General features: G+C 41.9%; 2 protein-coding genes across 4 annotated transcripts in view; both read right to left on the bottom strand.

Annotated features, from left to right (window-relative positions):
- Positions 1-455: 455 nt before the first annotated feature.
- znf598 (zinc finger protein 598) lies at positions 456-11,906 on the bottom strand. Of its 2 annotated transcripts, none has more exons than XM_080044345.1 (12): positions 11,655-11,906; positions 10,442-10,554; positions 7,584-7,713; positions 6,643-6,854; positions 6,299-6,516; positions 6,069-6,165; positions 5,566-5,789; positions 5,306-5,375; positions 4,278-5,185; positions 3,194-3,359; positions 2,946-3,093; positions 456-2,773 (listed from the first exon to the last, which is right to left on the bottom strand). In XM_080044345.1, the coding sequence occupies exons 1-12, from the start codon at positions 11,826-11,828 to the stop codon at positions 2,399-2,401; spliced, it is 2,835 nt and encodes a 944-aa protein (XP_079900471.1). In that variant the 5' UTR covers positions 11,829-11,906; the 3' UTR covers positions 456-2,398. The 2 variants fall into 2 exon arrangements, with proteins under 2 accessions (XP_079900471.1, XP_079900472.1); XM_080044346.1 differs by having other exon boundaries at positions 4,293-5,185.
- Positions 11,907-13,273: 1,367 nt separating this feature from the next.
- The window catches only part of slc25a17 (solute carrier family 25 member 17), a 5,964-nt gene continuing 4,315 nt past the window's right edge, over positions 13,274-14,922 (bottom strand). For both annotated transcript variants that reach the window (XM_080043312.1, XM_080043311.1), the window contains exon 9: positions 13,274-13,781. In XM_080043312.1, coding sequence (XP_079899438.1) covers positions 13,628-13,781 — 154 coding nt within the window. In that variant the 3' untranslated portion in view covers positions 13,274-13,627. The remainder of the gene's footprint in view (positions 13,782-14,922) is intronic.

Genomic DNA, 14,922 nt, shown 5'->3' with positions numbered 1-14,922 from the left:
CCCCGCCATAATATTGATAATAAAAATGTAACCCCCATTAAGCAAGAAACAAGGAACATTGATTTTGTAGCGTGCTTACCCCTTTAACATGTTTCTTCTGAGTTGTTTCTTCCTGTTCTGAAAGTGTTCGACCTCTTCAGTGTAAAAAACTGTGTACAGAGATGTGTGTCACTGTCTATTACCTGAATGTCTCCGGACTGCAGTCTGACCGTCACTCCAATAAAAGAGAAAACATGCTTTGGACTACCTGTTTCTGTGTCCAGCTTTAATGTGTGACTGTGATCATTTGTATTATATATCTCATGCAGCTGTAATCCATAAATTAATCAGGTGATAACTTCAGCAAAGGCAAGTTGAAAAGGTGATGACACACCAATATTGTATTCATAGCTTGCTTACCCTACCACCAAGCAGACAAAATAAAACTGTTAAGCAGGTTTAATTAACATAAGATGTTTAACAACTACAGGTGCATCTAAAAAAAATTGTAGAATATAAAAGGGAAAGTTTTTTTTTTAAACAAAAGGAAATATTTAAAGGCTTTCTTTTGTTTTGATCTTGATGGTTACACCTTACAGTTCATGGAAATCCAAAATCCAGTATTTCAAAACATTAGAATAATAATTTTTTGCTAGGTCTTATGTAATATTATAATATTTTGATATGCTGGATATTTATTTCATGTATTTTTGAATTACAAATTACAGGACAACTTTTCCATTATATCCAATAATTTTTTTTATGCAGCTTTACACATGGTATGGTCCTTTAAAAAAAAATTGCGTTATGGTCAGTTGTATAACCTAAACATAAACAAAGTTATTAATCAAAGTTAAATAACGTATTACTTCTGGATTGCCAATTAGTTTATAAGGTATAAAAGTGCAGTTCAGAAATATCAAATCAGAAAAACTATTAATGACCAAGTTCAGTAGAAAGATTCAAGATTTGAAAGCCAAAGGTCTTCCATATTTTATGAAAACATAAAACAACGGCTTCTGGGTACCAGTAGTATGCTTTAGGTAAAATACCACTAAATAAAATGTGCACTTTTGTTTTCCCTCCCATGTACATTTTGTAATACATGACACATACTTGTTTAAATAACAAGCAGCTGATTAGGAAGTAGCACAGTTTGTGTGTTTGTAAGGCAAGTATATCTCATGATGCAAAATGAAAGGATGCTTAGAAGCACTCCACCATCCTACAACGCATTATCCTACTGCTCATTCGTCTCTCACACTTGCCTCTAACCAAATATAAAGATTTGAACAGTGTTGACAGAAACTGCTTTATTTAAGCCGGACTGAAAAAAGGAGCAAGCTGCAGATGTAGGAGAACACACACACACGCGGGAATGAATGTGTTGCAAGCATTATAATGAAATGTAGGAGGGTCTTTTTCATCATCATAATAATAATAATAATAATAATAATAATAATAATAATAATAATAATAATATAAAGTAGTACCTGAATAAAACCTGACCTAAATAAAACAGCGACTGGTAACCTCAGGGGTTAATATCTTATTTCAGCACTGATCCTTAACAAAGTAGATGTATTATTTTAAAATGATGTTAGAAAAACAAGCAAGGACACTCTTTGATTGTTTTAGTTCTGTTTAGTTTCCATTTGAGTCTTTGTGTAACACCACAGCACTGATCAAATCAAATCTCATGGTGTGTGATGTGAACAGAATGGTTAACATTAAAAAACATCAATCAACACCATTAACCAAAATTTGTTCTAATTCCTGAAGCAGCTTACTTCCAGTCCTTCATGAAACCTGTGACAGGGAATAATCCATTCACTCAAACACTTTTCTTCCTCCGCATGAAGCAACAGACAATTAAAAGAGATTAAACAGCTGCACTTATAAATAAATATGCTGCTAAATATTTGAACCGAGCACGTTTTGTGTTTATTTTGTTGTTTTACCAAGCAGCCCTACTTTACTAACATAGTTTTATCAACTTTGAAGTTCACAGAATACAGTTTTTCATCTCCTGTTAAAGTGAAAACAAATAGGCAAGGTAAAAAAAAATGTAAATCAATACAATTTTTCTATATCCGGGAGCAATGTATTCAAGTAAAGCCGTAGCTTTTATCTCCCCTTTCGTTAAACAAATGTACTAGTTATAGTTTGATGCTGCCAGTGCCAGCTGGAGACGTCCTCAAAAGGATGCGAGTGGAAATGGAGTGGGCAACCCAAAAACAAACCCATCAACATAATCCCCTACACCTCAAACCATTTTAAATATTGTTTCTTTATGAGATATAAACACCCAAACTCCACTGGGACGTGGCTGCTGTTTAGCACACTGGTTGCTACAGGGCTGCAGGGGGCAACTAAAAAAAGGTACCCCCACATTGGCAAACAAGGAAAAGTGAGGGGGCTAGCTGATGATACGGCTAATTGATTGCAAGGAGGGGAACTCCTCGCTATCCCTGGTGTGCAGGGTCTTGTGGGAGTTGAAGTCTTTGGGGGCCAGTACCTGTCTGCAAGTGGGGCACACCTGACAGTCGAGATCGTCCGCTGCGTTAGCCGCTGTGGTAGGCGTCTGCCAGACGCTCTTCTTGTTTTTGTTCTTCTTCCCTCCTCCGGCTCCAGACTGTTTCTCCAGGGCCCTGCAGTCTCCGTGGGCCGTCAGGAGCTCCTGCTGCTTCCCAGTGTCCGGCAGCAGCACCAGCAGTTCGTTGAAGATGCGGTTGAAGTCTTCTCCGAGCAGGTCCTTACAGCTGCGGTGGTACTGGACTGCTGCTATCACACCCTGCCAACAACAGTTAAGAGGGTGAGGAGAGAGCACACAATTCCAGGAGTAAAATTGGAGTGATAAATGATAGGGGACTAGAGGCTAAAATGCCTTTTCACCGTTTAAAAAGGAACACAACATCCTATACACATTCTCAAGATGATAATTTAGAATACCACGTGGCAAGTACCTGTCTAAACTGTGCAGAGTAGTTCTTGAACTCGTTGAACTTTGACTCGTCGTTGTTCATGTACAATCGAATGGACTGGATCAGCTCCAGGTTCCGCTGATGGAAATCCTCCGGCACCAGGTAACCACTGCTTGACACCTTGGGGGGGCTAACAACAACAACAACAAACATTTACACAATGAGTACCTGAAAAGGAAAACAACAACAAATCAATAGGAGATGGTGTGTATTAAAAAAGGGTGTCTCACGGGTTAACTGGAGAAGGAGCAGGCTCCACCACATTGCTGTTGAGGGGGATCCCAGTGAATCCTGGGGGAGGTTTAGGGGCTGACATTCCCAGGCCGGGTGGAGTTCGGGCTGGAGCGGAGGATGGGGCTGGAGCAGAGGCCTTCATTGGGAAGGAGGACTTGAACCCTTAAGAGATAAACACAGTGTGTGAGCGACTACTTGATAAAATATCTGACAACCCAGCAGATAAGTTCATCCGTTAAATGGTAAATGGACTTGACTTATATAGCGCTTTTTAACGGATTTTCTCAGCCCCAAAATGCTTTACATTTCTCACCACACACACACACACACACACACACACACACACACACACACACACACACACACACACACACACACACACACACACACACACACACACACACACACACACACACACACACACACACACACACACACACACACACACACACACACACACACACACACACACACACACACACACACGGCGCTCTCTGAAAATGTGGGGTTCAGTGTCTTGCCCAGGCACACTTCGACAGTGGCAGGTATGCGGGGGATCGAACCACTAACCCTGCAACCCAGTGGACGACCGCCCTACCCACTTCGCCACTGCCGCCCCATGAGGCATTAGGCATGACGTTTCATAACAAGTTAATACAGAAATCGAAATTTGGGCAACAGAACTTGGGAGCTGACACGCCCCCAAGCACAGACCCGGCGTCTATGCCTAAATATAATGACAAAACAATAGGTTTAAACACTGCCACACGGACGAGAAGTTGAATTAGCTTTTCGAGAAACCAACTTTCAACAGAGATTCTTATTGAGTTTGTATTTTGATATATAAGGTTCTTATATGGACCATCTGAGTCCTTAATAAAGATTATTTTTTTATATACATATTTCCAATTCACTTCCAGAAATTCGGTCTGAAATAAATGACAAGAATGACAGCAACATACACTTAATGGATTTCTGAGATCATATATAGGAGCTTCCCACTGCAATAACATTTGATAATGCTATACATATATGACGGTGAAATTATGAAAGATGACAAATGAATGTTGTCAATATTACCATATAGTGCTGTACCTGGTGGCGGCTTCTTGGTCATGAGAGCTGGGAAGTCTTCCTCCTGGTCCAGAGGGGGGTCTGGAGCTACAGCAACGGCCTTCTTGCCTACAGGCGGCGATTTCTCAGGGTGGCCATTAACCATTGCACTTGGCTGTGCTGCGGTCAGAGGAGCGGAGAGGGGTTTGTTCCAGTTCTTCTCTGGGACGTTCTCTTTTTGCGCCGCCTTTTCCACAGAGATGGTTTGCGTCATGCCCGAGACCGAAGACGTAGACGTGGTCGGAGGCGCGGCCGTGTTCTTCTGCGTTTTCTTCTTCTTGCTGGCTTTATCGGTGGTGGTGGTGGTGGGGGTCAGGTTTGGTTTGGGAGGGTTGGAGGTCACAGCGGACGTTGCAGGAGGCTTGTTGCTGCTGCTGCCTCCTCCTTTAACAGTGAGCAGGGAGGAGATTTCCAACATGGTGGGCACTGAGCGGAACTCCTGCTGCGTCAACCCTCCGCTCTCGTCGTCAGAACAAAGAGGAGAGCGGGTGAACGGCGCTTTCCCGTTCTCCCCCACTTTCTTTTTCCTCCGTGAAGGTGCAGAGCTTGACGAGGAGAGTAGCTGTGGGCCAGCAGGGGCGGTTGAGAGCGTTGGTGGTTGTCTGGAGGAGGGAGGGGGGTTTGATGCTTGAGGTTTAGCTACAGCAGTGTGGTTGGACCAAGCCGAGTTGCCCCGACCAGCGGCTGCTTTCAGAGGCCGGATTCTGGACACCAGTGCAGGGAAATCCTCGTCTTGGAAGGAGGAAGTCTTCCTGGGCTGGGCAGAGTAAGCCGGGGTCATGGGGGATGACACAGCCACAGCAGAGAGGCTTGGGAAGTCGTCTTCTTTCAAAGGGGCACGAGCTGCTGGTGCCGTAACAGGGGCTGGCTTTACACTGGAGAAAGACACAAAGACACACACAAACATAGGACAACAGCAGAAATTAAATATTTTAAAACAGACCGACCATGGTGTAGGATGAGTATTTCGGTTTGTATTGTATGTAAATAGTTACATGGGTGGGGCAGCCATGGCTCCCAAAACTGGGAAGTCATCTTCTGGATTGGCGCTCTTCATTGTTCTTACTATGACAGAGGGGACAAATAGCACGGTGAGAGAGTTCCTTCAATACTTGTATCAGCAGCCATTAAAACTAAATTACAAAACTTTTTTGGGGGAGACATTTGTGCAACTGCACCAACAAAAAAAAGCGTAACCCTGACAAAGCACAGTGGTAAGAACAGTAAATATTAAGTAAACATTTTCCTTTGTCACCTGGAGGTTTGCTTGGTGGTTTGATTTGTCCGATCCTGTGTCTGGGCTCTTCTGGGTCTGTTCTCTCCGTCCTCTCCTCTCGGAGGTGTTTTGGAGCGCTCCTCTCCTGCATCGTTCCCCTCTCCTGCATCACTGGCCTCTCCTGCATTGCTCCCCTCTCCTCCTGCCTACGCATTGCCAAGGATGCCCTCCTTGCAGCTGCCAACTCCCTGTCCTCGTCATCTCTGCGTGGGCACATTTGCATACACTCATAAACAAGTGTATCTTTAACACTCCAAGTCCATATCTTTAACAGACCAAGTTTTATTAAATGTCCTATTAAAAATCCTTTATTTTAGTAGTAGTATTGGAGATAAAGAAAAAATAACTCGCACCGCTCTACCAGAAAGGACGTCTCCCTCTCTTTCTCTTGTAATGAGTTTGTGTAGGAGCACTGGCATATGTTTTTAGTACGTATGTATACTAATATGACTTCCCATCTTGGAAGGCTTATTCAGACTCACCGGGAATACCTCCAGCTCTTCTGCCCCCCTTGAAGCCTTCCTCCTCTTCCCCCTCGATTGTGACGCATCTCCTCATAGTCCTCACCCGTCATTACACCTAACAACAGACACACCCGTTTGATTCACAGTCACTGCCTTCAAACAGCAGTTACATCAACAATAATCCAGCCATTATAAAGCTCAGACAAGTTCCTCAAACACAAACGCATAACAATGATGCGCTCGCTCACCGTCATTTCTCCTCTGTTGTCTCGGGGCGTAGTTAAACTGCAGGTCGATTTGGCGGTTCTGCCGAGCCTCCGCCCGGTTCTTGCTGTGTTCTGCGGCCTTGTGGGCCTTGTAATCGATCTCGGTGCGGAATGCATGGGTGAACTGTTCGGAGGCACAGCGGCCTTCCTCACAAAGATAGTGACTCTCTCGGAAGTGCTCGCTCAGGTATGGGTAATCACTGTTGATAGGAGGGTTAAGAATAAATGTAAAACAGCTGGTATTTGGTAAGACAGCAGCTTAATAAACAGATGGAGTAAACAGAACAAATGACCACATGTGTGGTTTAAGTGGGTGGCGTACACACCTGTAATATTCCTGGGAACCGTCTGCGTCACAGAAATGGCAGAAGTAGTGGTCCCTGCGCAAGTGTTTTAGCAGCTCATCGTTGTCAAGGTAACGGTCATCGCAGAACTTGCAGAGCGGGTGCCCTCTGTGGCTGGTGTCGTCCGGGTCTCCATGCGCTCGGTGACGTGCCAGTTCCTTACGGGTGTACCACTTGCGCTCATGGGAGAAGATCTGGAGGCAGCGATTAAGTAAAGAATTAGCATCATCTATACATAATATTTACTCTGAATGCGTCAAGAAGTAGTTTCTAATAGATTTGCAAGCCAGGTAGGTGGGAACAATTAAATGTGTCAATATTTACTTAAAATTCTGAAATGTCAATATAAAAGGATGACATTTCCTTTCTTGACATTTACCGTTCACAGTAAGATTAACATTAACATTTATTACAACACACAGTTAACCCTGCTATGCTTTTCTATGCTGTATTTAACATAATGGTATAGCAATTATCATGTGTAAAATCTGTCATGGACTTTTGTACTCTATTGTCAAGTATCGCGGTTTTAGTGCCCTCAGGTGGTACAGAAAGTAAAATGCAAATTATCACCACAAGAATTTTCATACCAATACATTTCAGATTTTCCAACATAATAGGAACAATCATTGATTATATTTGCTATGGTTTGATTAATTTAAGTTTCTGAGTGTCCCCTCCTTGACATCTCACCATAGCTCTAACCTGATTTTGCTGTTGGTCCACACCCCTAGGTGAGCCATTGAACATTTCCATACATTAGTCATACAAACAATACATCTCCCTACTCACAAGTATCCGGTCCGATCGGTATGTTAAACATGTAAGGGGTGCTTGGGCAACAACAACAACAAGATCTGGATCACTGAAGCATTTGATCAATGACTGACTGATCGGCTTGACTGTTTAGGGGGCGATTTTACCTTGAGATGCTTTGTGCAAAGCTTGCAACAGAAAAGCTCATGCTGTTTCCTCAAGTGCTGCTCCAGCTCCTCAAACTTGGAGAAGACCTTGGGCTCAGGACAGCGGTTGCACTCCGGCAACAACAGATGCCTGATAGAACACGAAAAGACAAATAGTTCAAATCAGAGCAGAGTTAAAACAAACACACAATCTGAAAAATAAAAATAAAAATCAAGATAAAAAACAAATAGAGGTTGTGATGACATAAATTGAAAAAAAAGAGCAACCAAACGAAAAAGATATTTCTGATCAGATAAAGGGCACCCTTTCGTCAAAGCAAATCATCCAGCAGGTTATTGTGTGAATTCGACTGTTTTGATGATAAATCCCTGCATAATTATCTGGCTGCTACATATATTTGCACATTAAATACAAACACTCACTGATTGCACGCACACACACATACCTACTTTACCGTAAAAACATTACACTTTTACAAGTTGCAGAGAGAAGCCGTTAAGCATGGGAAGGTTTAAATGTGATGATGGGCAGGGAGACTAAGAAAAAGTGTACCCCCTTGTCACACCCCTCTCCATCTTTTGCAAATGATTTAAATGTCTTCTTCAGTCGTTTTGACAAGAATGATTTCAGTGCTGAACGTGATAGTGTGTGTAGATCCATTCCTGGATATGTCCCTATTACACTGAATGAACATGAGATTGTAGCCAGCCTGTCTAGTGTTAAGCCCAACTCGGCCCCGGGGCCGGATGGCCTGAGAGGGAGAGTTTTAAAAGAAAATGTTTATGAACTTAAAGGTATTGTGCTAGAGTTATTTCAGTGCTTGCTTAATTCTTTAACAATGCCCAAATTATGGAAAATGTCTCATATTGTGCCTATTCCTAAAAAACCTGGAACTACTGAATTAAAAGATTACAGGCCCATTGCACTTACTTCTATCTTAGGAAAATGTTTTGAGAGAGTTATAAGCAGACAAATCACAGCATCGGTTTCTAACAGCTTAGATCATCTTCAGTTTGCTTACAAAAGCCATAGGGGAACCGATGACGCAACCATCAGTATGGTCCACACTCTCTCAAAGCACCTTCAAGCCCCCTCCCACTTTGCTAGGGCCTTGTTTATCGATTTTACTTCCGCCTTTAACAGCATGCAGATTCACATCTTGCTGCAAAGACTTATCGAGATAGGAGTAAACGGTGGTATTATCCACCTTGTTAGGGACTTCCTCTCTGACCGTCCTCAACAGGTTCTGGTTAATAATACCCGGTCCGACATCACTGTACTTAATACTGGCGCCTCGCAAGGGACCATTTTATCTCCACTACTTTTTTCCATATATACAAACGAATTCCAATTAGATCTGGAAAACTTTCGTTTGTTTAAATATGCTGACGATATGGCCCTGGTTGCCTTATTAAAGAAGGGGGACACAGTCGGAGAGGGAGCATATAGAGCATATGTGGCATCTCTTCAGAAGTGGTGTGATGTAAGTTCCTTAGAGATGAATGTCACAAAAACACAGGAACTTGTTTTTCATGAAAAGGACCATGTGCAGCCCCTTACAATTAGGGGACAAGTTGTAGAGGTAGTAGACAGTTTCAAATATTTAGGTACATTTATTGATTGCAATCTAAATTTTAGTGAAAACACAGACTATATTTTTAAAACCTGTAACCAACGTCTCCATCTACTGCGCAAACTCAACTCATTCAGAGTGAGCAAGCACATTATGGAAACAGTTTATAAGAACCTTATTGAGGGCATTTTAACCTTTAACATGGCAATGTGGTATGGTAACCTAAACGTAAAAGGAAGAAGCAAGCTACAGAGAATAATAAACCTTGCCTCAAAAATCATAGGGACAAAACAGAAACATTTAAGTTGCATGTACGACGAAGTGCTGAGGAAAAAAGCTGTTAAAATAGCAAACGATCGGTCCCATCCACTCCATAGGGAGTTTGAACTTCTTCCCTCGGGTAGACGTTACAGAGTGCCAAGGGCAAATCGTAACATTTTTAAAAATTCCTTCACTCCTAAAGCGATTGGGGTACTGAACACCATGTCCCGCTGATGTGTATACTGCCACTGCTGCCCTGCTTCTTGCCCTGAAGATGTCTGTGTGTAAATGTTGTTGCTTTTGTTGTTGTTGTTGTGTTGTCCTGCTTGTTGTTTTTTGTATGAGACCAAAGACGAATCTCCACACCGTGGACAATAAAGATTTAACTAACTAACTAACTAACTAAATCAAAGAACACAGTACAGCATAGAATAGTGCTATCATCACAAGATAACACTGGATGCTTCACTTAATTTATCACGCTAACTTTAGGCACACTATTTCTATGTGTGGAATGGATGTATAAATACTTCCGCCATTATTAATTCATTGGGCTCCCTTCATGCTGAGATGAGGAGAGGTGTGTTTTCCACTCATGTGTGTGTGTGTTGCATTAGTATAGTTGCATTTACAGGTTTACATTGCTAGGCTGAGCTTAACATCGATGTCAGATAGGTGTGGTCTCTAAAAGCTCTGTAATGGAGGAGCACAATGTTTTTTACTTAATGTGTAGAAATGTACAACCTATCTTCACAAAGTTAAAGATTCGATTTCGGGATACAAAAGATAAATTGCTCCTGGGTATTATTTTTTAACAAGAAACCTAACCATGTCAACTTGTTTTTTTTCTTAATCCTATGACTATAGCTACTTTTCCGAGGGCCTGGTAGCAGAAAATTAGCAGATACAGCCATTTGTTACCGATCATAATGGCCAAGACGGTCAACTCAAATTTTACAGTTAAAGGTATTAACAATATTTACAGCACAATCTTAAATAATGTTATATAGAGCTGAGCAGTACCTGTATTGGGCATAGATCTTCTCGTCGCCAAAATAGATATCGTGCTTCTTATCACAGGGGAACTGCTGGTAGGGCAGACCCGAGAAGGCCGCCACTTTTTGGACGAACACCACCTGAGAACAACATGACAGTCTGATGTTAGAAGGTCAGAAGAACAGGTGAACATGGTAAGTGCAGGGAGGTAATAAGGCTGCAGGCCACTGTTGCAAAAAGCATTTACAAGATTGGCATTCCAAGGTGGGTGTCATAACAGAACTTGTAAGTTAAGTTTTGGTAAAACATTTTCAGAGGCCAAATATACTGCTCATGTACCACTGCACTCAAAAATACTATCCATCTATGGAATTATGGCCAGTCAACTTATAAACCCCGTCCAGTACAGAGGGATTTATATGTAGGCATTCCTTTATACATCTATACATACACACCCACCTTTAAGCTAAGCTTAAAAATAACAGTTCAAATTGACAATAGTTGCAACCAGCTGTAATCAAGTTAGTTAAAAAAAATCCCACGTCTATTGTTGAAAGTAGACGTCTGGCGTTACTGTTGAATGTAGTGACACCCTTATATGTATGACACTGTCCAGCTGAGTAGAAAAGTTGGCTGATGTCCAATTAGCTAGCTACCTGTATCTGATAGGAACGAATTCCACAAGCAGGGGGTGACCGATTGGTACAAAGACACATCAGTTATCTATCATAATAGGTGTGGCACAACAAACAAGTAATAACTAGGAAGCAAGCGAAACATTAAACATGCCCTCTCACAGTGATGTGTTTGAGAGGTGACAGCTGACATGCCCTGCATAAAACCTCGACAGTTCACTGAATCACAAATGACTTTTCACAATAAGCACAGACAATAAAGCAACCTGTATAGGCTTGCACACTGTCATATGCTCACTTGCTGAATCAATTCAAGCTTTCCAACCTAGGTAGGTATTTATACCTAGACCTAGCTTACCCTTGCTAAACATGCTACCTTGGCTAAGTTAATGACAGCGAAGAAAAAGCACTCCTATCAGTTGGTTGACACATTTTTTCACTATGACTTATCTAACAGCAACATGTTTTATAACTAGAAAGTCCAACTGAGCCTTTATCATACAGATTCGGTTTATTTTTGTCCACAATTTAACAGCCGGAACGCTGCGGCCTAGCTAGCATCACCAGGCGCCATCCCCGAGCCCCAGTGGCGAAAGCATCCGCACCTTGTCGAGTTCCTCCCGGCAGACGGCGCAGTACTTCTGGTCGCACAGCACCCTCATTTTGGTGGAGCAGCGGTAACAAACCGGGTGGTCGCATTTCCCTAGGGCGAAGATATCGACTTCTTGGCAGCACAGGACGCAGTGCTTCTCGGTGTATTTTGCAGCTGTTCGGTCCATGGCGGTTAAAAGGCACAAGTCAACTTTAATAGTATTTGTTATTAGAGAGAGAGAGAGCCACGGCCGCTGAAGTGCTTATGTAGTAATGCAAGTCTGAGCCGCCCGCCGCCGCGTCACGTAACTGCTGTACCTCTGATTTGTATCGCATGCGGATGGGCGAGCTGCCCTACGCTTTCACCTATCACACGCGTGTCGATTAGTTCTGGCGTTCATGACTGCTCCACGTGTATCCCGTGGTGTGTGACTGTGAGCCTGCTGAGCTGATACTGAGGAGCTACTCATTGAGCTACTGTACTTTGGGAGATATGGACACGTGCCTCAAAGTCATGGAGTGGCTTTAATTGTATAATTTAACTCTGCTTATTAAATGAAAAGTTGCCTATATGTTTATAAATACAGTAGAACTGTTATCTATCTATCTATCTATCTATCTATCTATATCTATATATCCATCCATCTGTCTGTCTGTCTATCTATCTATCTATCAAGCATCATGAATGATCTAAACTGAGCACACAAAAGCCAGGTGTTACGTCCAACAGCCTAAAGGCTCACTAAAGTGTTTTTTTCTGTAAATATTGTTCTTATTTTAAAATGGAGGATTTCACAAATGCCAACTTCCAAATGTAATTTTAGGATTAGTGGGGAGTAAAATGAGTTTATGTTATTTAGTTTCATTTATGCTCTAATGAAACTCACTTGACTACCATGTTTATGTTCAGAGGGGAGGAGCAGGTCGCTGTCCTGGTGGCGCAATGGAGACGAAACAAAATTGGGAGTGGAGACCATGAATAGCCTACTGACTGGACACTATCATCAACAGATGTGGCCTGTTAAGAATGAAACTGAATGAAAACGAAGCAGATAGTTTAGGCTACCCCTCAGTCGATCGTCTTCAGCTTTCAAAGGAACACTAACGGACCTGAAAAGTTTCCAGTTGGTCTGGACCGGGAAAGGGGGAATTGGATTTTAAGACGTGCTTATGTAAAGACACAAAAAATAGGCCTACATGTATACAATAAATATATATTTTTTAATATAAATGAATTATATCTCTTTAAACTTTGCAAGCTTAGGTTCTCTCTCTCTCTCTCCAGAGAGGTGAATGGGGAGAATCTGCGCTCAGAGTGGAGGGAACGCCTGACCAGTCGCTGTCCCCTTTGTGCAATTTGTTTTGATTGGGTTTAAAACAATTATTTGATGTTATATCATCATGATTCTACTCACAGGGGAAGATCCGCTTGTTTTCCTGATGCACTTCAGATAAAAGAAAGAAGTCTTGAAACTTACTATGAGTTGACCCATTGAGTAAGCAGCTGTAGTGTGCAGCCAGCAAGGCTGTTGAGAGATTTCCTATCAGATCCGTACAGTGGATCAGCTCTGACTGTCTTTAGTCTAGCTCTGCACTGCCACTGATGCAGTGTTTTATCATTGGATTCCTATTTCTACAAGCTGGATGTGAATCATAATGTTACCTGTTAAAAGTGATTTTATTATAGTTTTTGTATTTCTTTATTACAGTGAGAGGAAGCACTCAAGTCATGAATGTTAATCCGAATGCAAAAGCGAGAACCCAGGCACACAGGAGAGCTGAATGAGAATAAAGAGCCCAGAAGAACCCAGAAAGTAGTAGCAGATCACTTTAAGGTTTGAAACGTCTGATTGGTTGGCGGTTCTGCAAGAGGAGTTCAACATTTGAAGATTCACTGTGGAAATTGAAGTCCCCATCATCTGTAGACAGTGGTTAGTTACTACAGTCAGTGCTTGAACACGCGGTTGTGAGGGGTCTTTTAGCAGAGCTAGCGTTTCCTGTATTGCTCCTTGTTCAGTCCCATGACTCTGAAGGTGCTGCTGGCAATCTTCTCATAGAGAAGGAACATGAGGGCGGCAGTTAGCACCGTCTGCAGCAGCTTGGCCTCCAGGCCTTTAAACAGACCCAGCATGCCGTACTTCCTACAGAAGGAAAAAACAAGGTCAAAACACGATAACTATGTTAAAAAAAATATGTGAAAGAGTAGATGTCCTAACCCTCTACTGCATAGCGTTGCCATTTGGCAACAATTATTTTATCTCAGTTTTACTAAAAGGCTGTATTATAAAATCATTTTATTCTTGATTAGTTTTGAACAGGGGGCTTTTACTTTGAAGAACAAATAACTCATGGCATCAGATAACCAGGATATCCTGAATGCCACTCCTCTTTTCCTTTGACTTATGAAGCAGTGGAGGTCATGGCCCGGGGGCTCCCAAAGTTGACTTATTATTCAATATTTAAGCAAAATTCCAACATAAAAAAAATGTAAATGCTATCTCGGGATAGTTATCTTTCGATTTGTATCATTAAAACCAGTTTAGATTTAATACTTTTTTTGTAAAGTGATTAAATCTATTTGTTGCCGTATGGCAACAATATGCGAATTGGAGGTGATCTAGGTGCATTCAACCTATTGGACTGCAATTGACTTATATAGGCATATGCACTATTCTAGGGTACTCCAATATTATGTTCACTTATTTGTTTACTTTTATTTGTTTCTATGAGGGAAAAACATTTTATTTATGTTTTGTAAGTTTAGACATTTTGGAATAAACCCGTATTTATCCATACAACATGCAAGCTAGATAGTTCGTCCTCTAAGGAGTGTGCTGTATGTGTGTGACCAGCGTAAGGCACTGCTGGTGAACTATAACAGAGAAACTGCTTCTTGGACTTTCATAAGGTGTGAAATAAAGAATGACCAAATTAAATTAGTGAAAATAATAACTAAAATCGAATGAATAATACTGAATTAGAATTATTTGATTGCGAGTTGTTCAAAGCGACATGATAAAGCTTAATGTCTTTCACAACAAACTGTCTGAGAAGAATTTGCCGCATTTTCTGGCCAGTGAAAATCTCCAACCAAGACCTATATAGACAAACCGCGTGGTGGACGACATCAAACGTCGACGTCTGAAATGGCTTGGACATGTTCTAAGAATGGACAGTCAGCGTATCCCCAAGGTTGCCTTGAGATGGACACCAACAGGAAAGAGAACGCGTGGAAGGCCAAAAACCACTTGGAGGAGAACAATTACATCTGAGCTGGCTGAA

Source organism: Ammodytes marinus (assembly GCF_949987685.1).
Source record: "Ammodytes marinus genome assembly, chromosome: 16".
Taxonomy (NCBI): Eukaryota; Metazoa; Chordata; class Actinopteri; order Uranoscopiformes; family Ammodytidae; genus Ammodytes; species Ammodytes marinus.
The sequence above is the reverse complement of the archived record's forward strand: the minus strand, read 5'-3'. Positions and strand labels throughout refer to the sequence as shown.

What these genes read in the sequence shown, in the direction of transcription:
- znf598 (XM_080044345.1), bottom strand. Translation starts at nt 11,828, where the DNA reads ATGGACCGAACAGCTGCAAAATACACCGAGAAGCACTGCGTCCTGTGC. An exon ending in ACAACAGAGGAGAAATGACG is followed by an intron (nt 6,166 to 6,298) that starts GTGAGCGAGCGC and finishes GTCTGTTGTTAG; the next exon opens with GTGTAATGACGGGTGAGGAC. An exon ending in AAGAGCTGGAGGTATTCCCG is followed by an intron (nt 5,790 to 6,068) that starts GTGAGTCTGAAT and finishes GTGCCCACGCAG; the next exon opens with AGATGACGAGGACAGGGAGT.